Raw genomic sequence first — 23,958 nt, 5'->3', positions numbered from 1 at the left:
GGCCCGAGGGGCGGGGCGGCCCCAGGCTAGGGTCCCGGCCCAGGGGCGGCACCGGAAGGGTGGGGTGGGCACCGGGGAGCGCAGGGCGGTGGCGGAAGATATTGGGGTGGGGGCTGTGGGGGTGGCCTGAGGAAAAGGGGCACGCAAGGGAGAGCAGGCTTCTGGGCAGACGAGTAAGAAGAAAATGGCGCCCTCCCTGGGCGGGTGGGGTCCGAGAGGAGGCGGAGGGGCACCTGTGTGGGGCCGAGGGCCGCCTGGGCCGAGAGGGTCAGTGGGTGCGAGGGGGAGGAAGCGAGCGACGTCCTGGAGCCGGAGGGGGTGAATCCCAGTGAGGTGCGTTTATTCAACAAACTCCTCTCCGTGCACCTGCCACCCGCCCACGGGCGCGCGCGGGGCAGACACGGCGCGGGCCCTCATGGAGTTTATAGGCGAGGGGCGAGACAGGCGACAAACAAACTAACCAGATCTTTACTCGGACGAAGAACGCGGTGAAGGGACCCAGGTACTCAGAAGAGCAGAGGGCACCTACTTTAGTTAGGGGGCGCAGAGAAGGCTTCCGTAAGGAGGTGGCGTTGAGGTGTGACCTAAATTTGAGTCGGGGGACAGGCAGTGCGGGAGGTCAGACAGGGAGTCCCAGGCAAAGCATCTGCAAGGGTATTCCCAACCTCAAGCTCTCTGTTGCGTGGCGGCCGAAACCTTACACTTGAAAACCAGGCTATGTTTTATTCTCCATAACTTTTTTTTTTACATTTTTTAAAAATTTTATTTTCTTATGTTAGTCACCGTACATTACATCATTAGTTTGTGGTGTAGTGACCCACGATTCATTGTTTGCGTATGACACCCAGTGCTCTGTCACTTGTCCAAATGCAAAATGTTCCAAGTATGTTAATATACCCAGGAGAAGGTCCACTTTTAAAAACATTTTATTTTGAAATAAGTGCAGATATCACAAGAAGTTGCAAAGAGTGTGCAGAGAGGTTATGTGCACCTTCTACCCACTTTCCCCCAATAGTTACCCCTTACTTAACTACCTAAGTTATCAAAGCCTGGACATCGACAGCAGCACGAGGTGTGTGTGTAGTTCTGTGCTGCTTTATCACATGCGTAGATGGATGTAACCACAACTGCAATCAAGCTCCAGAGCTATTCCATCACCACAAAGATCTCCCTTGTGCGGAGTACATTTTTCTTCTTTTTAATAGGCTCAGTGTTTGGTGTTTAATACCCAACACTGTGGTGTTTGGTTAATATGAAAGGGTAGACTTTCTGATTTTAGCTCCGGAGCCCTGTGGCTCTCAGGATGGAAACTGGAGCACACACAGTTCTAACAGGTGTTAAGACAGGGGTTGATCATTTTTGCTTTGGGACGCAGACTCGAGTATGTGATAAAGGCCTGACGTAGAGATGTAAAGTTGCCTTCCAGTCACGTATGGGCAAAGAACTGTTTATTTTACTGCCTGTGGAGTACAGCTGTGCAGTCGTTCGGTTTACAAGCCTCCTGGAGAAGATAAGGAGGGGAGTACAGTAATTTAATGATCCTTCCTCTCTAAATCATCCTTGAGATCCACAGTTTCATTTTTTCCATTCTGCAACGAATAAGCCCCAGAGGCATATACTTCCTGTTTATGCTGTGGTTCCCAGGAAAAAGGAGCAAATGCACCAGCAGCTGACTAAATCCTTCAGTAGAGGAGGGCTTGATTACAGATTGCATATCATGAAAAACTATTTGGCTTTCATTTTGCTGGAAAAGAAAATGTTTCAAAATGATTTTGACGTTTGTACTCCTACTTGCTACCTTTGCTCAAGTCTCAAAGCAATCCCAGCAGCATCACTCCTGGAGACTTAGAAAAGAGGCTTCTCTCCCTTTGGGACAAAGACTTTGGTAAACACTTGTTGGCTCTGGTTTCAGATTGCATCAGTTGGGGAGCTAATTCCAGGCCCAAGCACTGACTGAGAGCTAAGAACAAGTTTTGACTTGATTTTTAAATTACCTTCAGGATGGATGTTTCCACCTTGTGATTTTAAAATGCTGAATTTTGCCTGCCCACGAAACTAGTGTATTCTGGCTTTCTCATGCATATTCTGTATAAATGTGATGTAGGAAAGATGTTAAGAGTTTGGAGTTGATGGCCAAGAAAGAATTCTCCAGACATCTTTGGTGCAAAAGGGTGGTGTTATTCAAGCATGGGCAGGGACAGGACCCATGGGCAGAAAGAGCTACACTGGGGTGGTGATGGGTGAACGATTATATACTTTCAAGGTGGAAGGGGGTTAGGAATAGCTTAAGTCTCTCTAGTGTACATAAGTCTCTAGGGAATTTTGGAAGCAAGGTTTCTAGGACCTTGAGGGGGCTAGCTATTGTTACGAAAGGTCATTTATTACTGTCTAGTAAAACCTTAGTCATGAGACCCTTCAGATGTGTATCGGTGGGCCATATGCTTGGAGGATGATTGCTAACATGTATCGTGGGAGAGTAAAGATAAAGGAAGTTTCCAAAGGAATTTTTATATGTTAAAGTAGACTTACAGGATCCTGGAGGTCGGGATGTTAAGCGAAGGTTGTCTTTTGCCCTTAGCGGAGTATTAACATCAAAGCAGTTAAGTTTCTAGAGGAAGGTCACTCTGCCAGTCCAAAGGATTTCTCAATGAGCTATAAGTTGTAAGGAAATTTAATTTTTTTCTTTTGCCTTTGTTCCCCACATCAAGAACTATTATAATTTTGGTGAACTTTTTGTTCTAGCTGTTATTAAGGGATATTTGCATATAAGTTAGAATCAGAATATAGATTCCATATTTCTTTTATGTTTTATTTTGCTATTATTTCCCTAGCATATTCAGGGAACTAAATTAAGTATTGACTGATGGTGATAGTGATGATATTAAGACATGGATTTGGTTTAAAGACATACATGCACCACGAAGCCATATAATTGAGTAAGTCAGAGGTAATTTAATCTGTCTTCTTCCTGTGTCCACATAAGACATGCTTTAATAAAAACAATAGGTGAATCCTTTTTTTTTTTTCCTTTAAATTGTGAATCCAGGCTGTTCTCAATGCCTTTAGTGAAATCAGCTAGTCAGATACTTTTCAGGGAATAGCAAATACCAGCAAGTCACATCTGTTTGTGGTGTTTTCCCCAGGATGGAACTAACAGGTTTGATCTGTTTCTTTATGTGGACTAATTCACGTTTATTGTATTACAGCAGCATTTTTATCTTATTAGCTCTTGTCTTTAAGAGATTGCTCCTGGAATTGTATCATACCAAGAGTTTCACCAGAGGATTTTATATATTTGGGCTGTGGCAGCAGACCAATTAAACAGAGTTGGTAAGAGCACTGAGAGTCCAGGTTCTCAGGTCTTAAATGAGAATAAAAAGCGTTACTGAAACATTTACGGTATTTAATAGAGCGTCTATAGGAAAAATTTTATTAATCTACTTTATTTATTAAGAAGTTCACTTAGCAGGGGTGCCTGGGTGGCTCAGTTGGTTAAGCGACTGCCTTCGGCTCAGGTCATGATCCCAGGGTCCTGGGATCGAGCCCCGCATCGGGCTCCCTGCTCAGCAGAAAGCCTGCTTCTCCCTTTCCCTCTGCCTGCCCCTCTGCCTACCTGTGCTCTCTGTCTCTGTCAAATAAATAAATAAATAATATCTTTAAAAAATAAAAAAGTTCACTTAGCAAGTATTTGCTGAGCACCTGTTGTGTGCCAGGTATTGCTCTAGGTACTTGGGATACATCAATGAACAAAAAAAGACAAAAATTCGGGCGCTGCGGCCGCAGCCATGAGCATGCTCAGGCTTCAGAAGAGGCTTGCCTCCAGTGTCCTCCGCTGCGGCAAAAAGACGGTCTGGTTGGACCCCAACGAGACCAATGAAATCGCCAATGCCAACTCCCGTCAGCAGATCCGAAAACTGATCAAAGATGGGCTGATCATCCGGAAGCCTGCGACTGTCCATTCCCGGGCTCGGTGCCGTGAAAACACTTTGGCCCGCCGGAAGGGCAGACATATGGGCATTGGTAAGAGAAAAGGTACTGCCAGTGCTCGGATGCCTGAGAAGGTCACCCGGATGAGGAGGATGAGAATTCTGCGCCGGCTGCTCAGAAGATACCGTGAATCTAAGAAGATCGACCGCCACACGTACCACAGCCTGTACCTGAAAGTGAAGGGGAACGTGTTCAAGAACAAGCGGATTCTCATGGAACACATCCACAAGCTGAAGGCCGACAAGGCTCGCAAGAAGCTTCTGGCTGACCAGGCTGAGGCCCGCAGATCTAAGACCAAGGAGGCTCGCAAGCGCCGTGAAGAGCGGCTCCAGGCCAGGAAGGAGGAAATCATCAAGACTCTGTCCAAGGAGGAAGAGACAGAGAAATAAAACTCCCTCTCTTTTGTCTGTACATAAAGGCCTCAGCAGGAACACAGATCAGTTACTCAATAAAACCAACCTGCATCTGCTTCAAAAAAAAAAAAAACAAAGACAAAAATTCCCTCCCTTGTGGAGCTTACATTCTAGTATTGCTTTCTGCATATATTAGCTTGCTAGGGCTTACACAACAAGGTGCCACAGGCTGGATGGCTTAAATAACAGAAGTTTATTTTTCTTACAGTTCTGGAGGTGAGAAGTCCAAGATCAAGAGTCAGCAGAGGTGGTTTCTTCTAAGGAGCCTGAGGGAAGAATCTGTTCCAGGCCTCTCTCCTTGACTTGGAGGTGTCATTTTCTTCCTATGTTTTTACATTGTCTTCTCTCTGTATGCATCTGTGTCCACATTTCTTCTTCTTCTTTTTTTTTTTTTTAAGATTTTATTTATTTGACAGAGAGGGAGAAAGACAGCAAGAGAGGGAACACAAGCAGGGGGAGTGGGAAAGGGAGAAGCAGACTCCCCGCAGAGCAGGAAGCCTGATGCGGGGCTTAATCCCAGGACACCGGGATCATGACCTGAGCCAAAGGCAGACGCTTAACGACTGAGCCACCCAGGCCTCCCCGCATTTCCTCTTCTTACAAGGACACCAGTTATATTGGATTAGGGCCCACTGTAATGACATCACCTTACCTTAATTACCTCCTTAAACGCCCTGTCTCAAAAAAAAAAAAAAAGACCCTGTCTCCAAATACAGTCACATTCTGAGGTCCTGAGGGTTAGGACTTCAACATATGAATTTTAGGGAAACACATTTTCGCCCATAATATCACATATGACTGTGGTGATCCAAATCTTTGTCTTGCCTCTTTTCTCATATCCTTATCTCTGAGATACTCAAAACCATTTATGTTTCCCTGCAAAGTGTGTCTAGGGGACCTATAATTATGAGCAATTATTTTTCTAGACATGATTTATTTTTAATAACTACTAAAAGGAAAGTTTCTGGTTTGGAAGGTTTACTCTACTTGAAATGTTGCTCCATCCAGCCCCTATTCTACGGTTTTAGTAAAGTTATAAAAAAGAATAGAGAAGAATGATGTTGGAGAAGGGGTTCGACAGGTTATTATTTGCAGGGTACTAGGATTCATGGTAAAAAAAAAAACCATTTTTCCCAACACTGTACATGAGGGGAAAGAGAGGCCTATATAATGACATTATTTTTAATAATTCAAGGAATATCATTACCATCATTTACCATCACCACTAGTTACTATTTATTTTTATCCCATGAGGACATTGAGGAAATTGAGATGGTTTAATCCCCTGCCCAAGGTCTCACAGGTTATAACTGGTGTCTGTTCCAAGTGTGTGTGACTCCAGAGTTGAAGCCCTTAGCCATTCAGAATAATAAAAAGAAACAAAAAGACTCAAATGTTTTATATACAAACACTTCTGAGAAAGTGATATGTCTAAGTATCTAAGTATACCTAAATGAGTATTCAAGTTTGCCTTCAGTCTTGATATGTACTTAACCTTTATCTTGAAATGATATTTTATTGTTCAGTTTTTATATCATTGTGATATGCTGTATCAAAATGTGTCTGTCTGCCTGTCTTTGATACTGAATTTATAAAGGACACAATCTACAACCAAGTTAGTATTTTATAGTTTATTTCATTGTACATCTTGAATTACATTGAAAATTTAAAATAACTGTTTAAAAGTTTGGCTTTTTTCTTATAATTTGTAAGAATAATTTTGTTTTTCTATTGTATAAGATGAACAGAGCAAGTGAATTGCCTGGAGACATCAGGAAAGGCTTCTGTGGAAAGCTGAGTTTAGTAAGATAAATACAAGTTAAAAAAGGATACTTTAGGAACACAGAAAAGCCCTTATGCATACATAGGCATATGACAGAGCTTGATATTTTGGAGAAAATGCAAGTAGTAACATAATGCAGGAAGTTGGAGCGTTAAGAGATGGCAGTGGACTAAAAGGTACATGCCAAACTTAGAAGGTAGATATGAAGCCCCTGAAAGATCTTAATGAAGGGTTGGAATGAACTCTTCCTATCAAAAGGTCACGTAATAGACAATCTGAATAGACCTATGTTTATTAAAGAAATTGAATTGATAATTAATGACCTAAAACAGAAGGCACCAGGCCTAGACGGGTTCACTGGTGAATTCTACCAAACATTTAAGAAAGAAATCACACCAATTCTGTACAATCTCTTCCAGAAGTTAGAAACAGAGGGAATACTTCCTAACTTATTCTATGAGGCCAGCATTACTAACACCAAAATCAGACAAAGATGTTATCAGACAACTAAGAACAACATCTCTCATGAGCATAAAGTTTTAAAGTGTAAAAGCTTTCAACGAAATATTAGCAAAATCAAACCCAACGAGGTATAAAAAGAATTATATACGGGGGCACCTGGGTGGCTTAGTTGGTTGAGCATCCAACTCCTGATTTCAGCTCAGGTCATGATCTCAGGGTTGTGGGATTGAGCTCTGCATTGGGATCCATGCTGAGCATGGAGCCTGCTTAAGATTTCTCTCTCTCTCTCCGTCTGCCCCACCCCCACTAGTGCTCTCTCTTTAAAAAAAAATTATATACAACTATACATAAAATGGTTCAACATTTGGAAGTCAGTTAACGTAATCTCTTACATCAACAGATTTAAGAAGAAAAATCACATGATTGTATCAATAGATGCAGAAAAAGGATTTGACAAAACCCAGTACTCATTCATCATAAAAACTCTCAGTAAGCTAGGAATTAAGGAGAACTTCCTCAACTTGATAAAGAACATGTACAAAAACCTACAATGAACAGCGTGCTTAATGGTGAAAAACAAGCTTTCCTACTAAGATCAGGAACAAGGCAAGGATGACTCTGATCACCCCTCCTTTTCAACATCATACTGGAAGTCCTAGCTAATGGAATAAGACAAGAAAAGGAAGTCAAAGTGTGCAGATTGGGAAGGGAAAAAATAAAACTCTTTGCAGAATATTGTCTATGTAGAAACTCTCTACTTGTACCCTTCTGTTATTACATAAGGAAGCAAAAGAAAAAGGAAAGTTAAATAAAGAAATAGAAGACCCAGAGCAAATAGTTTCACATTAAATATGGTATTGTCTTATGTAGTTCATCAACTAATATATGAACATAAGGTTATTGAACTCTGTGAATCCCAGTGTATCATTTGTGAATAGTTGAGCAGAAAATATCTTTCACTACCCTTGAAGTCTTTTTTTTTTTTTCTTGGACCTTGAGACATAATGGCCTTGGAGCTACTGGATACAGTTATTACATCCTTGGGAATCTTATAGGTGGCATTTGCTGATACACTGTATCTTTACTTTCAAAAACCCGTTTTAAGAAGTCAACGTTGGCCGTTAAGTAATGTAAGCGTAGTAATGTAGGATTGATTATTGTATGTGTGTTACCTATCTTTTTACGGTACTGAATTCACATAGGTCATGACAAGTATTTATTCTTGTTATCTTTTCCCATGTTGATTAGTCTCCCTTTATAGGAGAGGCCAAGGAGTGACATATTAGCTACTAAAACCTAATAGCTACCATGTCTTAAATACCGGCTATATGCCAGGAATCATATTAAATGTCTTACCCAATTATCTCCTTTAATCCTTCTAAGAAGAACCCTGCTTGGTAGCTCTCAACGCCATTATAGAGGAAACTGAGCTTCAAAGAAGTCAAGTAACTTGGTCAAAGTCACATAGGGCAGCAGAAGGGGTAGTGGTTAAGAGTACCGGGTTTGTGGCCCTATTGCCCGTATTAGGTATCTTGTTCTACCATTTACTAGCTCTGTGATCTTGGGCAAGTTATTTGCTTCTTTAAACTTCATTTTCTTGGGGCGCCTGGATGGCTCAGTTGGTTAAGCATCTGCCTTCGGCTCAGGTTATGATCCCACGGTCCTGGGATCAAGCCCCACGTGGGCTTCTTGCTCAGTGCGGAGTCTGCTTCTCCCTCTCCCTCTGCTGCTCCCCCTGCTTGTGCTCTCTTACTTGCTGTCTCTGTCAAATAAATAAATTAAAAATAAAATAAAATAAACTTCAGTTTTCTTATCTGCAAAATGGAAAAGTAAGTAAAATAATCCATGTAGTGTACTCAGCTCAGGGCCTGATAATACAGTAAGAACTTCAAAAATGTTAGCAGTTACTAAAGGTAATTGAAAGTTATACGGACATTATATACTAATTTTATTAGAACAAACAAGCAATACCACAGGTTTAAACTTAGGGCTCTCTGACCCTAAAACTCCCTCATTTCTCTCTATTTAATACCATCTCTGTAAATGTTTAGTCATTGATGGAGATAGAACTCATTCTCTATAAGTTGCTTAGATTCTGTGAAAAAAAGATCTGCCAGTTTATCAGTCAGGATAGAGTAGATTATGTTGCATTAATGAACAACTTTCCTATGTTTTTTAAAATATCCCCACATTTTATTTATTTACTCATTCATTCATTCATTCATTCATTCATTTTTACATACATTCTATGCCTAACCTGGGGCTCAAACTCACGACGCTGAGATCAAGAGTCTCACGCTCTACCAACTGATCCAGCCAGGTGCCCCGAACAGCTTTCATAATTTAATGATTCATCACAAAAATGCTTGTTTCTTACTCCCGTTTCATGGCCTACATGGGGTGACAGGGGCTTTTTCATCATAGTCCCCCAAGGATCTCAGCGGATAGAGGCACCATCTCAACACATGCTTCCACCATCGTCAAGGCAGGAAAAAAGGGATGTGGTGACTTGGGTACTGTGTCTTGATGACTTCTGCTTGGAAGTGACACATGCCACTGCTGCTTACATTTCATTGGCCAAAGCCGGGAACATGGCCGGGTCCAACTTTAAACGAGAAGGGGAAAGTGCAGTTTTGGGGGTACAGGAAAGAGGAGAATTAGATGCCAGTGAGCAGCATTAATGACTACCATACCAATAATTTGAACTTTTTGAGCTTTCTGACTTGATATTTATCTTTTCCATTTCTAAATCTGCCCCCATCCCTTCTTCTGTATATAGATTCTTCAGGTAAAAGCTTAAGTATAGTTTCAAAGAAACACCTCTCTGTTTCAGAGAGGCATATCAGAGTTATCTGGAGACTTTTTCAAAATCATATGCCCAGGCCCCACCCAAGAACTAGTGAATTGAAATATCAGAGGGTCAGGCTCTGGATGGGTGTATTTTGATAAAGCTTCCCAGATGGTTCTGGCTTGCCCTCTGTTATAACTGTGCAGTCGTAAACTCTATTTGTTTTCAGGAGTTGCTCCTAAAACAGATGGGAAGTGAAAACAGCTCTGAAACAGAACTGAAAGGATGGGAAAGAGGAAGGCATCAGGACAAAAATTATGAGTCAGCTGAGCAACGTTCTCAGCTCAGGCTTAAATTGTGTTTTGCAGAAGTCAGTATATTCTGGGCATGCCTAGATGACTTCAGGGTTTTGTACATAAGGGAATACCAATCCTCATGAAAGAGACCCACCTCACTGTAAATCAAGGGAGACTTTTACCCCTGCCCCAAATTTTTACTGAAAAAATTTCAATCATATGGAATGTTGAAGGAATTGATCCACTACTTAATTCAGTAAGCGCTAGCATTTTACTCTATTTGTTTTATTTGCTAATTTTTTCGACATCCACTGGTAATTGTTGCCTGAATCAATTATTTTATTGAGGGGCGGGGGTTGCCAAACAGTGGGGATTTTCTGATTTTATTATTTCTACTACGTTTATTATCATTATCTAGCACTCTTCAATAAAGAAGAGCTTTTCTTCATCAACTGAGAGGAATTAAGTTTTTCCTAAAAAGGCAGAGTAAATGTGTAATTCTTTAAAATAAAGAAGATTTTTCAGGAGCCCATATTTGAGTTAAGGACAGTCGGCTAGCTTTGTAGCAGACAGATGGCTTGAGTATAGCAGAGGCTTATGCATATAGCTGTATGGCCCAGCTGTCAGACTCAGAATGATAAAACATGGTAACTACAGAGAAGAATGGTGTTGAAATTACAGTGGCTGTATTACTGACAATGGAAGCATCAGCAGCATTAGTGGCCAGGCTTTGGAATGGTCAAAGCACAAGACGCATGGCACAGACGTTGGCAGTTCCATTAGCACTGGTACCTGTTGGTGGGTCCCCATAGCTGAAGTGCCATCAGAGGGCATGGCAGCCTGGCCCCAGTTTGGTTCATTAGCAACACCAGGGAAAATCATTAGCAGAGGAGTGAAATGGTGTCAGCAATGGGTAACCAACTGGATTTTTCTGGTAGAGCATCCATGAAGCAGCTGTCGGGACACCGAGAGCCATTCAGCAGAAAGACTAGAGCTCTTCAGGTGCCTGTGGAGACAGAGTCTGTGCCAGAGACCTATAGTTTGGGGAGACTTACTGCGATCCGACCTTCCCCTTGGGCTGGTGCGATCTGAGAAAAAGTGCTGTATCTTCCAAGAACAGGAAATGTCAAAGAAAGGGTGTTTTTCAGGCAAAGGAAACTCAAAGGAGAAAGTGACATCTAGAGTTTGAAAGTGATGTATAGAGGTGATGGCAGGTGGCTCAGGTTGAAAGAGAAATTCAAAGATACTAGTTGGCTCAGTGAGAGAACCTGGAAAACCACAGTGGGTGCAGGCCCAGTTTCCTCATCACAAATACGGTATATCTCTCCATCTCTTCAAGTCTTCTTCTGTGTAGTGCCTAGTGATTTTTTTTATGGCAAACACGGAGATTCAAGTAAAAATCAAATCCCCATTTTATTCCTGATAGAATTTACATCCCCTGAAAAGTTAAAATGGTCTAAATATAAGGTTTCCTTTAATCGGTGCTGAACCTAGGAGTTGTGGTTACTAAAAGTCAAACCATGTAAAGGAATTAAGGAAATAGTGATTGCCACTTTTCTTTCGCTTTTAGCTTTTTTTAAAATATAAGAACAAAGTGACTTTTTTAAAAAGATTTTATTTATTTATTTGAGAGAATGAGATAGAGAGAGAGCATGAGAGGGGAGAGGGTCAGAGGGAGAAGCAGACTCCCCGCTGAGCAGGGAGCCCGATGCGGGACCCGATCCGAAGGCAGTCGCCTAACCAACTAAGCCACCCAGGCGCCCTTACAAAGTGACTTTTTTGCTACTCCACATTTCCTCTAAACATTGATTTCTTGGTGGAGAAATGGAAACTGTTTTTCTACCGGAAGGAAAGAAGTTGAGAATGATTTCTGGGTTGAGTTCTGTTTTTATTATTTATTAACCAAATGTCCATAGACTGAAAAGAAAATAAAAAGACAGGATGTGCACTAAATCATGGCAAGCAGTCTGTGTTGTAGTCTGCATGTCATAAAACAAAGGGGTAATTTTATACAAATTTCCTCAAAATGATAAAATTAAATTATTCTTAGAATTCAACAAAGTGATTCTAATTCAGTGTAGTGGAACTTTCCTTTTTTCAATGTAAAAGCTACCATATTTTTATAGAGTGGCAATACAATAATTAATAAAAGTGTTTGGTGGTGTCTGATTTTTTTTTCCCCTCGTGCGAGGCTGATCAGTTTTATGTTCCATATGCACTCACTGAATCATTCTTAGCTCTATGTCAGGTAATTTGTTCAGGAGTTGAAATCATCACAAGGCTTTTCTGAGAATCCTAGACCTTCCAAAGTGGCAGAAAGTTCATTATTGCCTCAGTAGTACCAGTCGGAGCATTGGGTATGCACAATTTTCGACTGCAAGCAAATCGAGCAGCACAGTAGTTGTATTTAGTGGAGTTCATGTTCAAAAGAAACCTCTCAGAATCCTTCCTGTAATCCTTCATTTAGAAGCAGATAAACTGCAGCACTAACTGGAGAGCAAGGGGTGAGGTTGAGGTACAGAAACAAGAGGAAAAGATATTTTGTTCTAAGTCTTGAAGCAACCTGAGGCAGTTTGTAAATTGGGATATTTTGTCCTTAGCATCCTTTCATTGTTCTTACCTGCTTTTCCTCTACTTCTTAGTGTGCGATGCTAACTTACCCTAATTATCACATTGCCCCAATCCATCCAAGCATGTTTTTTTCCCATCAAAGCTCTCTTTGCACCAAAATTACCAACACTCCTCTCCTGGAGAGTCTCTGATATTAGAAAAACAGAAACTTCGTTGAATTGATTTGCCCTAACAAGTACATGGATTATTTAATAGCCAGCCTCTTAACATTTTCAGATGTAATTGTTATTTTTATGAAGAATACCCATTCACACCTAATGAGTTTGAATTTAGGAATTTCTTTTATTATAATGATATAAGAAGGAACACAGGCAGTTTCCAAAAAGGGCTTTTTTTTTTTTTTTGGTAGGGAAGAAAGCAATTTGTTTATCTCCTAGGAGACCAGTTCTGCAAGTGTTAGCAACCTAAGCTGTTCCAGCTTTTCCACGTTCCTATGTAGGTGAGCCTGTAAATTTTTAAGCTCTCAGTTATTTCAACAATATCTCCCTTGATGGTGGTAGTAGGGATGTTGGTTTTATTATATGCATTGTTTGAGGTCTTTCCTGTACCTTGGTTACAAGTTTACTAGGTGTCTTTGTTATTAGGTTTCTGTTTTTGATTTTGTTTTTAAGATTTACTTATTTGAGAGAAAGAGAGAGAGCAGCAGGGGTGGGCTGGGGAGAATCCCAAACAGGCTCCACACTCAGCACAGAGCCCTCTGTGGGGCTTGATCCCACTAGCCTGAGATGATGACCTGAGCTGAAATCAAGAGTGCGACACTTAACTGACTGAGCCACCCAGGCATCTCTGTTTCTGTCTTTTTTTAAAGTAATCTCTACACCCAACATGGGGCTCGAACCTACAATCCCAAAATCAAGGTAGGTTTCTGTCTTGAGAGACTCAAGTCCAGAAGCAAAAACATGTAATAAGCACTATAATAAAGTTTCTTAAGAGGAATTGACATTTGGCTTTATTGATTTGTTCAGTAAACATTAACTAGGTGCCTGCTATGTGTCAAGTACAGCCTAATTGCTGGGGATACTGTGATATAACAGGAAAGACATGGTCCCTCCAATGGAGCTTACTGTCTAGTGGTTCCAGACAGTGGATTGCAGGTCACACGGCTTCAGGGAAATGGTAATTACGTAGAGATCAGGCAAAAGGTGGAGCCTTCCTTTCATATTCCGTGATGGTTAGGTGACGTTCTGTACTATGAGATGGCAAAAGAGGTAATAAGGTTATCTTGGATGGTCATATTGGACTGTGTGCTCACTGCAGAGGAAGTTCTGGGGAACCAGATAACTACTACCATAGGCCAATTTAAAGGGAAGAGGAGTGAATGAACCATGATGGATGCCTTTAATGGCATGGATGATTTCAAGCAAGCAGATGACATGCTCAAATTGCAAAAATACTGCCCTAGTGGAATGACATTCACACCTTTATGGGATAGTCTTGAAAAAAATCTCTTACAGTTTATAGTCATAGGGCTCAGGTATCTGAAAACCAAATTCAAAGATTGATTCTGTGGTTTGGTAAATTATATTAGAACCTGAATTCAAACACTTCGGCAAGTATTTTATATGAATGATATATATGAATAGATTAGGGAAGAGAGGGGTCTTGACAAACTGAATAGAGATAAATGACAGAAACCAAGGCTTAGAGAACCCAAAGTCCTAGGTTTATCTGGAACAAAGTTCTCAGTTGTGGCACATCCATAGTTGACTGTTCACATCCACAAGAATGATAGGAATTTGCTCATTTATGTCATGAAAATATGGGGAATATTTGCAGGAGTGGATTTGAGGGATCTTGACCAGGAAAAATGGAAATGGAATTTTTAGATTAAGCCAAATTAATTGATAAGATAGCATTTGCAGCCAGCTGTTGTTCTAACAATGTACTGAGCTGGCTAATCCCAAATAGCATTGAAAAGCCAGAAAGAATTTGGTCTAAAAGAAGGGATAAAAAATTTTAGGGTATAGGAGTGCAGGATTACATCTGTCATGCAGTCTGCCCATGGGCCCCTCTTAGGTCCCCTGGTATATTCCAGAAGACTGTCAGTTTAGTTTTGCCACAAGGAATGGATTAGTGAAGGAAGTATGAGAATCTTTAAAAAGCACTAAACTGGCTGTCCTTTCTAGGCTGAGAATACTGATGGATAGGGCCACATTTGGAATGAGAGACCTAATCTCGGTGGGACGGCAGGGCCCTCTGACAGAAATGAACAAGTAGTAGGCATAGTCATCACATAACAGGGTGAATGTGATGATTAAATCTCAGGGAGGTTTTACCATAGTTAATTTATGAAAATTTATTTTTGATTGTAGGAGTAATATGTGACTATTTCTTACTGCTAAAAAATAAAAAAAAATAGATAAAAAGAATTTTAAAATACGAATTTAAAAAGCAGATAAAAAATGGGATTCCTGGGTGGCTCCGTTGGTTAAGGGTCCTGCGGTTGAGTCCCTCATCGGGCTCCTTGCTCAGCGGGGAGCTTGCTTCTCCTTCTGCCTGCCACTCCCCCTGCTTGTGCTCTCTCTCTCTCTGTCTCTCTCTGACAAATAAATAAAATCTTTAAAAAAATAGATAAAAAGTAAATACTCCCTAGACTTCTTTCCTCTAACCCTTCTTGCTTTTATGAAATGCTCAGCAGAAATTCTCCACTGCAGAAGAGCTCCTTGACACTCGGATGTTCAAAGATGGCTCACTCTGTAAATGCCAGTTCTCTTTGGTCTCCAGCTTGAATGGAGTGGCCATGGTGTTAGTGGTAGAGGCTATGCATGGGCTTCAGCAGCACGGACTTCTCGTCTTCAAGGCTGCCCTGGTCCGTGCCATTGCTGAGGGCTCAGTTTGCTAGCAGCAGCTGCCAGTTCTGGGTTCTGGGCTTAGCGTTACACCTGTAGGCACCTCACCAGCTCTCTGTCATCAGATAGATAATGTTACAGTGGAGCTCTTCCATTGTGGGGAATGGGGAATAGCAATTTTAGAGCTTATATAATGATTTTCCTTACGCTAGCCGAGGATTTATCTCTCATCCTGCCATCCTTTCTGCTTCCTTTCTCTATCCTCTCAACATAATTTTTGGTTGCGTGAATGTTCAGCATTTACACTATACCTATGCCAATATTATGCATAGTCAAATATCGTAATGTATTATGAGCATATTTCTTTTCTTATTTTGTGCTTTTTCTGAGGTTAAAAATTGCTTATTTAAAACTTTTTTTCTTATTTTTCTTTATACCAGTTACTGATTTAAATTGCTTTTCAGTATAATTTTATGTGTCCCAGGGTAAATGCTAATGGAGACCCACACACCGCATGTCTAAATATTTAGAAGTTATAAATCAAACTACTAAATAAACTCTCTTTTCTTCTCTTGACTTGACATATATACCTTCACAACAAAGCTGAAAATTATCTCAAGCTGTGGGTTTTATATGACTGAAAGCCTGTGAATTATTAGACAACTGAATTTTAATTTTTATTGCATATGTCTGAGTTAGTGATGTTTGGATGAATAGTAAAGGCTTGCCAAGCTAATAAGTGATTATGTTCTTTGCTATGAGTTTTGTTTTTCTTAATTTCAGCAAAGTACTACCCTGAAATTTCACATAAAATTTGATTTATTGACAATAATGTCACATTAGACCTTTCTTGAGTCATTGTACACTTTATGTATTTTTCTTTTAAAACATTCAAGATAGGGGCACCTGGGTGGCTCAGTCGTTAAGCGTCGGCCTTTGCTTGGGTCAGGTCCTGGGGTCAGGATCCCTCATCGGGCTCCCTGCTCAGAGGGAAGCCTGCTTCTCCCTCTCCCACTCCCCCTGCTTGTGTTCCCTCTCTCTCTCTCTCTCTCTCTCTCTCTTTCTCTGTCAAATAAATAAATAAATCTTTAAAAAAAATTCAAGATGATCTATTAAAACTAAAAGGTAAGATACTGATGATAGCCAACAAATACAAAAATTTAAAATGTTTAAAACTGGAATTTTTAGCTATATTTTGAAAATTTAATTAAATCATATCAAACGTTTTGTAAAAGTGAAACTAACTACAATTCTAGAATTAGTATCCATCTGTCAGTGTAAAATATGAATAGCTTGCTTCACACATATTACTTCTAGACATACACACAGATTTAAGAATAATATGAATTATTTAATACTACAAAATGTTTCTCAGCTGCCATGTGTAACAGTGTTGAACAGTATGCTAATTAGTGACTATCCCTGAATTCTCCACGTGGAATCCGAAATGAGGTAAAAAAAATGGATTTTCAATACTCAGACTTTAAAATGCAAGTATCTATCTCATTCATGCTCTCAGAGAGGAAGGATTTGTCACACTAGTTAATTTGTATTTTCTTTTACCCAAGTGCTTCTACTGTGCACATTCTCTCGGTAGCCAAATCTGTCTCTGACAGCAGAAGCACAAACCCACACACTTAGAGAGCATTCAGGGACAGTCACCTTTTACTTTGAGGAGAAAGGAAGACAAGAGCAGGAGAAGTGGAGAAGCATCCTCCTGGAGCCTAAACGAAGTTAGCGTCAGAGAATAAAACATCTAATGTTCTAGATTGCACTGTGCCAGCACCGAGTGCTGGGTCTTGGGCGATAATGGTACCCATGGGTTCTTTCATCAGAATGTATTCTCCCTCTCTCTTCCATCTGTAGGGCTTCTACCGTGTGGGGCCCCGATGCCCAGTTCTAAGGCTGGCATTGGGTCTTAGCATTCGGTATGCCCAGACTTAGGTCATGCTCCCATTTTCCAGTAGGATTCTTGTTCCCGCCCTTGTTCTGTCGTTCCCCATTCACCAGTCAATGCCATGCAGGAAGGGAATGAGAACTCTATCTCCTTTTCTCATTTTTGTATTTTAAAAATCCTTTTATTTTGAAATGATTTTAGATCTACCAAAAACACGTTGCAAGGATAGTATAGAGTTGCTGTATATTCTCCCCCAAGCTTCTCCTCATGGTGACATCTCTTATGATCAAGCTGCACATGCCAAAACTAAGAAATTAACATGAGGATGATACTGTTAACTAAATCACAGACTTTATTTGGATTTCACCAGTTTTTCCATGGATGTCCTTTTTCTGTTGCAGGATATCAAATTGCATTCAGTCATCATGTTCCCTTAGTCTCCAGTCTCTGACAGACAGTTGTTTGGTCTTTCCTTGTCTCTCATGACCTTGACAGTTTCAAAGGGTACTGGTCATGTGTTTTGTAGGCTGTCCTTCCATTGGGTTTGCCTGATGTTTGGATTTGCAGTGATTACATTGGGAATACGGATTTGGGGGAAGAATACCACAGGGATGAGCTGCATCATATCAGGGGTGCACGGTATCAACATGACTTAGGACTGGTGATGTTAACCTTGAGCACTTGGCTAGGGTGGTATCCCGGGTTTCTCTACTTACTGTTTCTCTTTCCGTACACTATTCTTTAGAAGAGAGTCACTAAATCCAGCCCACACTCGAGGGGTGGGGAATGTATTTTAAAATTGCATTCTATCAATCCTTATTTAATATCTTTTTACCCCCCACTTCTCAGTGTCCACTCAGTTCCTGAGCCCTTGAAGATTCTGTGATACACATCAGTTCGGTTCTTGGCTTTCCCCACTATATCTCAAGTACTTTCCTGCATTCCAGCTAGCAAAATTTTGTTTCTATTATCTCCCTTGTCTTTGTATTTATAGTTTTATGGGCTTTAGAAGATCCATTTTTTTGGTAGTTTTAGTGGGATTTCAGAGGAAGTGAAATTGAATTATTATGTTCAATCTGCCATCTTTATCTGGAAGCCTTGGGGGAAACATTTTTTAATCATCAAAATTGACATTTAATCTGTTTGGATTTGCCATTTATGTTTGTTATAATTCTACCATTAATATAATCCATGGAATCACTGAATGCTTTTTTGGGTATCATTGTTGTATTTCATAAAACATTGTGATCAGTGAAAAACTTCAGTTCACAGCTAGAGAAGTAAGGCTTCTAATGTCGGTTGGTGTGATTAGCCCTCATTATCAAAGGTAAATTAGGGTTACTGCTATAAAGCCAGGCTTATGCTGGGTATGTTATTAAGTCTAACAGAAAACAAGGCAGACTTGGATACCTCAGGAATCTAAGTTTGTGTTAGTCAACCAGGCAAAGAATCGGCTATGCTAGCCAAAGACAACCAAAACTTGAATGGGTAGAGAAGGGGAGTTAAAATTTCCATATTGGCTTCTTGACCAGTTGCATAAATGAGGATTGGAGCCCTCTGAATATGTGATGCCTTTCTTTTCCCCTCCCTTGTCTCTCATCTTTATGTTTCTAGAGTAGTGTTAGCTTTACAGTACAAGGGAAAGGAAGGCAAGACACAGAGAATTCCCCCATATTCCCTGCCCCAACACAGGCATAGCCTCTTTCATTCACCAGAATGGTACATTTTTATTTTAATAAATAAATTAATTACCAAGGATGACTCTATATTGACATATATCATAACCACCCAAAGTCTGTAGTTTACCTCAGGTGCTGTAGTTTGTATGGGTTTGGATAAATGTATGAGGACATATGTCTATATAATATCATACAGAGTATTTCCACTGCCCTAAAAATCCTCTGCGCTCTGCCTGTTTGTCCGTCTCCAATCCCCTGACAACCACTGACCTTTTTACTGTCTCCGTAGCTTTGCCTTTTCCAGAATGTCCTAGAGTTGGAATCATACAGTATGTAGTTTTTTTTCCTCTTTTATGTTCCTACAATTTTATATCAAGTGTTTTGATATTGGTTTTGTTTATCATTTAGTGACTAGGTTGCATTTTTTTCCTATGCATTTTTATAGTTTTTGTTACTTTTTCTATTGGTAATGGGACTATATGGCTCAAAAGCCCAAACAGTACAGAATATATATTGAGAATACTCCCTCTTGTCTCCGTCTACCTTGTTCTCCTTTACCTTACCCACTGTAAGTAACCACTTTTATTAGTTTTTTGTGTGTCTCTTGGTGTTTATGCAAGTATAAACAACTTCCCCTTCTCCTCCACTTCCTCCTCCTCCTTCTTCTTTTTCCACAACAGATAACTGTTCTGTGTTCTCTTCACTGAATAATTTGTATTTGTTCATAGGGGTTTTCCTTGTTCTTTTTTACAGCTCTGTCGGTGTCCCAATATGTATTCAACCAGTTCCCTTACAGAAAATGACTTCCGTTTGTTTCTTAATATACTGTTGGTTTTGCAAATAGAATAAACTCTTACGAATCTCATTTTGTAGGTGTGTAGATATATTTTTATATAAATTCCCAAAAGTGAGAAAGTTGCAGAATATTGACTTAGCATTACAGGGTACCTGGAGTGGGATCAGCTCTCATCTGTTTTGAGAGTCAGGGACAATGAGGAAAATAGCAACCATCTTTAGTATTTACAACAGAGAAAACATAAGGCAGGGAAGTTACTGCCAGATGATAGAACTAACTGAGAAAGTGAAGCAACCCAGAGATTAGTAACAGTGGAAAAGCCACTGCATGTAACCTGGAGAGACAAAAGTAAGAAAGCTGTGTCGCTGAGTCCCAGAGCTGGGGCTCATCTGTTGCATCCTTGGAGCTCTAAGGACCTGTCTAGTGAGCGCTGGGGCCCCTATGGAGTTACAGTCACTGCCAGAGAAGTTCCTGAGATAGAAGGGAGAGGGAGCGGACTATCCAGCCTTCGTCCTTCCTACCCCCATCCTCCAGTCTTTGAGAAACCAGCTGATAGTGAGCCTGGGCACCACAGTTTGGAGAAGCTGGTGGCCCCCTCATAGGTTGCAGAGCAGCAGAAGGGCAAACATGAATTTGAGGACCAATGGGCTCAACATCTATAGAGCCCACCCCTTTTACAGCCTAGCTTTTAAGCTCACTCTTCTACTCACATTTAATACTTTCCTACTTCTGCCCAACGTACAAACAAAGACACTCCTTCTCTGCACACAAGAAGAGAGACTCCAAGTCCTGTTAGTCATTGTATCCTTTTCAAGTTCAGGACCTGCTGGTGATCCTCATTCCTCTCCAGCAGGTCTAGAGGTGAATTGTGGCCTGGTGACCTATGAACAAAATTGTAAATTAAGTTCCACTCACACTCTGTACATAACTACAGTGGGGAAAGAGAAAAAGTATAAATCATTGGTTAATGTGTACGTAACAAAAATACACATTAGTGATACAGTCTTTGTAAAAAAGTCATGGTCCATATTGATCGCTTCCCTATTCTACCACTTACTTCATATTTCCTTTGTTTTTAACCAACATTGCAGGTGGTTAGGGTTCTTTACTTAGCAGGGGGTCAGGATATGTTCAGAACAATTGAAAAACACGTTGGAATTTCAACAGAGAGAATTTAATGTAGGGAATTGGTTAAGCAGTTTTGGAGAACTGTAAAGGCAGAGAAGAGGATACCGAGCTAACCCAGGGAGAGGAACTCCAGGAACTCCAGGAACTCTACTCTAGGCCTGGGGAGACAAGAGGAAGCTCAAAGGAGGGGCCCTCAGACCTTGGAGTGGGAGCCATGGCCTAACTATTGCTGATGTCTTTGATTAGGCATGATGAGCCTGGTTCTAGAAGTGCCCCCCAAAAGTTGAACCTTATCATTGCTAATCACTTGTCAGGAAAGGAGTGCTTCTGTTCTCCCGTCTTCTGCCTTGCAGAATTCAAAAAGGAAGTCAGCTGGCAACACAGACATAGAGTTCCCATAGTCCCAGCCCTTGCATCATAAAACAGAGCATGGAAGTAGATTTGGACTGAGAGGCAATGGTTTAATGACAGGGACAGCTCATCATATTGCCTACTGCATGTCCATACACAACTTTCTCCATATATTTCAACTTCCTGTGCAGCAATTCCAAATTCCAGCCATTTCTTTAACAAGATACAACTACCCTTTGTAGAAATAGGCGCTCTCACCTTTTCCCCCAAAAAGGGAAGGTTCCAAATGTCATAACATTCATGTCTGGATGATGTCAATTACTCAAGTTCAGCTGGAGTCCCTCTTAAGTATTCTGTAATCTAAAGATGAAATTGTAAGTTAACCACTGCCATTAATTCTTAAAATTACAATAGGAAGGGAGAAGGAAAAAAATTACTTAATATGTGCAAAAATACATAAACACACACATATGTGCACAAACATTAAGCAAAGAAGAAAATAAGGTCTAGATATTAGTCCTTTTTTCTGTCTGGTTATAAGCCTGTGGTTGATGTTTCTAACTTCCTTCTTCCCCTACTCATTTCATCTTCCCTTTGCTCTGAGCCAGCATCTACCCCAGGTGATGTGATCCAACACTTCACTCCCAAAGGCTCTGAATCTTCAGTGGTCCTGTCTTTTCTTGGTTACTGTCATTTTCCACTAACTTTTACAGTGGGCATGTTGGGAAGAAAATGAATATAGGTGACACAAAGGAGAGAGAATTGACGTGCTTGGTGATGACCACATGTGGAATGAGAGAACGGTGTAATATTTGTACCACCCATGTGACAGTTCTGGTCTGAGTTTGAGTGGAGCGTGGACAGATCTGGGCTTACTATAGTATTACCAACTGTCCTAGTTTGACCCGGATGGAGGGATTTCCTGGAACCTGAGACTTCCTGTGCTAAAACTGGAGAAGTCCCTGGCAACACGGGACAAGTTGGTCACCCTGGCCTGGTAGGAACTGGTGGGGCAGATTAATGACAGCAACTTCTTGGCAGGAGGACTGAGTCCAGTCATCATCTGGGATAACAGGTCCTTAGGGAGTGAGCAGTCAAGAAGCCTTAAACTTGCAGTAAGAGAGCCTTTCGTGGTGGAGGGAAATAGTGATTCTTAGTCCTCCGTGGCGGCTGCCATTCAGATCAATCCCTAACCCATGGACCCTATGGGACCAGTGTGGGCTCTAGGGAGAGAGGAGGTTGGAAGTAAAATCTGTGAAATCTAGCAGAGGGTAACCCAGGGGAGACAGCTTCCTTCTCATCACAGACCACCCCACTGCTCTGGAAACTTGAGGGCTTTAGTGCAGTGGTGACTTCAGTTGAGGGTGGGCTGGGGGGTATTGCAAGGGATGGGGAGTAGGAACTTGATAACATATATTGGCATGTTCTGTACTAGCGCTTATAGAAGAACTGACGTGCTTGGCCAGACAGAATTATATTCACGCAGGTGGGGCATACATCAGTGAAATATAAGTTATTACTACAAACATGACATCAACAGGCTGGGGAGTGCAGAGGCCAGAGGAAACTTGGCAACACTGGCTTTTCTGGAAGCAGTATCAGTAGGAAAGGATGGGTTGATTATGATTACTTTCCTTATAATATTGTGCCACCTAGTGTTAACTTTAATGTACTTCTTTTGTCCTAGCTCCATGACTAAGAATTAAGAATCTGAGAAGTTTCCAAAGTCATCACTCATTTGTTATTTTTCTCATTCAACAGATACTGATTGAATACGTTCTATATGTAAATCACTTTCCTAGGTATTGAAATTACAGCTGTGAAAAAAAACGTGAATTGATGGAAGCTTACATTCTTGTGGGGATAAAGATAACGCCTAAGTAAAATGTATCCTATACTATATAGTTATAAATGTGAAGGAGAAAAAAATCAACCAAGGAAGGAAGAATTAAATTTAAGGTTTTGTGGGGAAGGGTCTATAATTTTAAATCAGGTGGTCAGCAAAGCCTCTGAGTAAAAAAGACATAGTGAGGGAGAATTTCAGGCAGAGGAAATTGTGCAAAAGCCCCAAGGTGGAAACATGCTTGGTGAGTTCAAGGAACAGTGAGGACGAACCGGCTGAACTAGGGGGAGAGCATTAGGAGATAAGAGCCTTTGGAATCACAGTAAGAACTATCACACTTATTTAGAGGTTGGAAATCCTAACAGAGTTTTGAGCAGGGACATGGTGTTGTGTATCATTTATTTATTTATTTTTTCTTAGAGAGAGAGAGAGAGAGAGAGAGAGAGAGAGAGCCCAAGTAGGGAGGAGGAGCAGAGGGAGAGGGAGAAGCAGACTCCCCACTGAGCAGAGAGCCCGACATGGGGCTTGATCTTAGGACCCCAGGATCATGACCTGAGCCGAAAGCAGATGCTTAACCAGCTGAGCCACCCGGGCGCCCCTTGTGTACCGTTTAATAGGTTCACTCTGACTGCTGTGTTGAGAACAGACTGAAAGACAATTCGGTCAAAAGCAGGGAGAGCAGTAAGATACTAATAATCCAGGTGAGAGATTACAACGTGAGCCAGATGAATGACAATGAAGGAGGAGTAAGGTGATAAGAAATTGTTAACGCCTATTTTGCTCTGCCCTACCTCAAGGCTTTGGGACTAAATTATTTGGGAGAGTAAGGAAAAGGAAGGAAGCGGCCACTTGTAGGTTTTTAATTCACCTGGATTTGGTTTCTGTGTATGGTGAGAGAGAATGCAATTTAATTTCTTTCATAGGAATATTCTGTTTTCCCGGCACCATTTATTAAAAGATTACCTTTTTTTTTTTATAACCATGCATTCCCATTACTGTCGTATATGAAGCGTTCATTTATATGTGAGTCATTGCACATCTTGGTTATGTTCCACCGATTTGTCAATTTCTGTGACAGTGTTAGTGTTTTATTTATTTTTTTACTTCATAATCAG

The 23,958-nt window shown here is 40.9% G+C and overlaps 1 protein-coding gene and 2 long non-coding RNA genes across 5 annotated transcripts; 2 read left to right on the top strand and 1 right to left on the bottom strand.

Moving 5' to 3' along the window:
* The first annotated feature begins 184 nt into the window (after positions 1-184).
* Positions 185-23,951, top strand: LOC112836345 (uncharacterized). 3 transcript variants are annotated; one of them, XR_003211465.2, is made up of 3 exons: positions 185-333; positions 4,609-4,709; positions 22,803-23,951. It is a non-coding gene; the product is annotated as an uncharacterized lncRNA (long non-coding RNA). The 3 variants fall into 3 exon arrangements; XR_003211464.2 differs by having other exon boundaries at positions 22,762-23,951; XR_012382202.1 differs by lacking the exon at positions 22,803-23,951 and adding an exon at positions 7,046-8,385.
* LOC141374959 (uncharacterized) lies at positions 1,253-4,725 on the bottom strand. The gene is made up of 3 exons (XR_012382203.1): positions 4,607-4,725; positions 2,530-2,652; positions 1,253-1,501 (listed from the first exon to the last, which is right to left on the bottom strand). It is a non-coding gene; the product is annotated as an uncharacterized lncRNA (long non-coding RNA).
* On the top strand, positions 3,752-4,485 carry LOC112836344 (large ribosomal subunit protein eL19-like). The gene has a single exon (XM_073905812.1). The coding sequence runs from the start codon at positions 3,786-3,788 to the stop codon at positions 4,374-4,376; it is 591 nt and encodes a 196-aa protein (XP_073761913.1). The 5' UTR covers positions 3,752-3,785; the 3' UTR covers positions 4,377-4,485.
* Positions 23,952-23,958: the final 7 nt, after the last annotated feature.

This window comes from Callorhinus ursinus, unplaced genomic scaffold (genome assembly GCF_003265705.2).
Source record: "Callorhinus ursinus isolate GAN/ISIS: 27379988/994484 unplaced genomic scaffold, GSC_fseal_2.0 scaffold24, whole genome shotgun sequence".
In the NCBI taxonomy this organism is placed as follows: domain Eukaryota; kingdom Metazoa; phylum Chordata; class Mammalia; order Carnivora; family Otariidae; genus Callorhinus; species Callorhinus ursinus.
The sequence above is the reverse complement of the archived record's forward strand: the minus strand, read 5'-3'. Positions and strand labels throughout refer to the sequence as shown.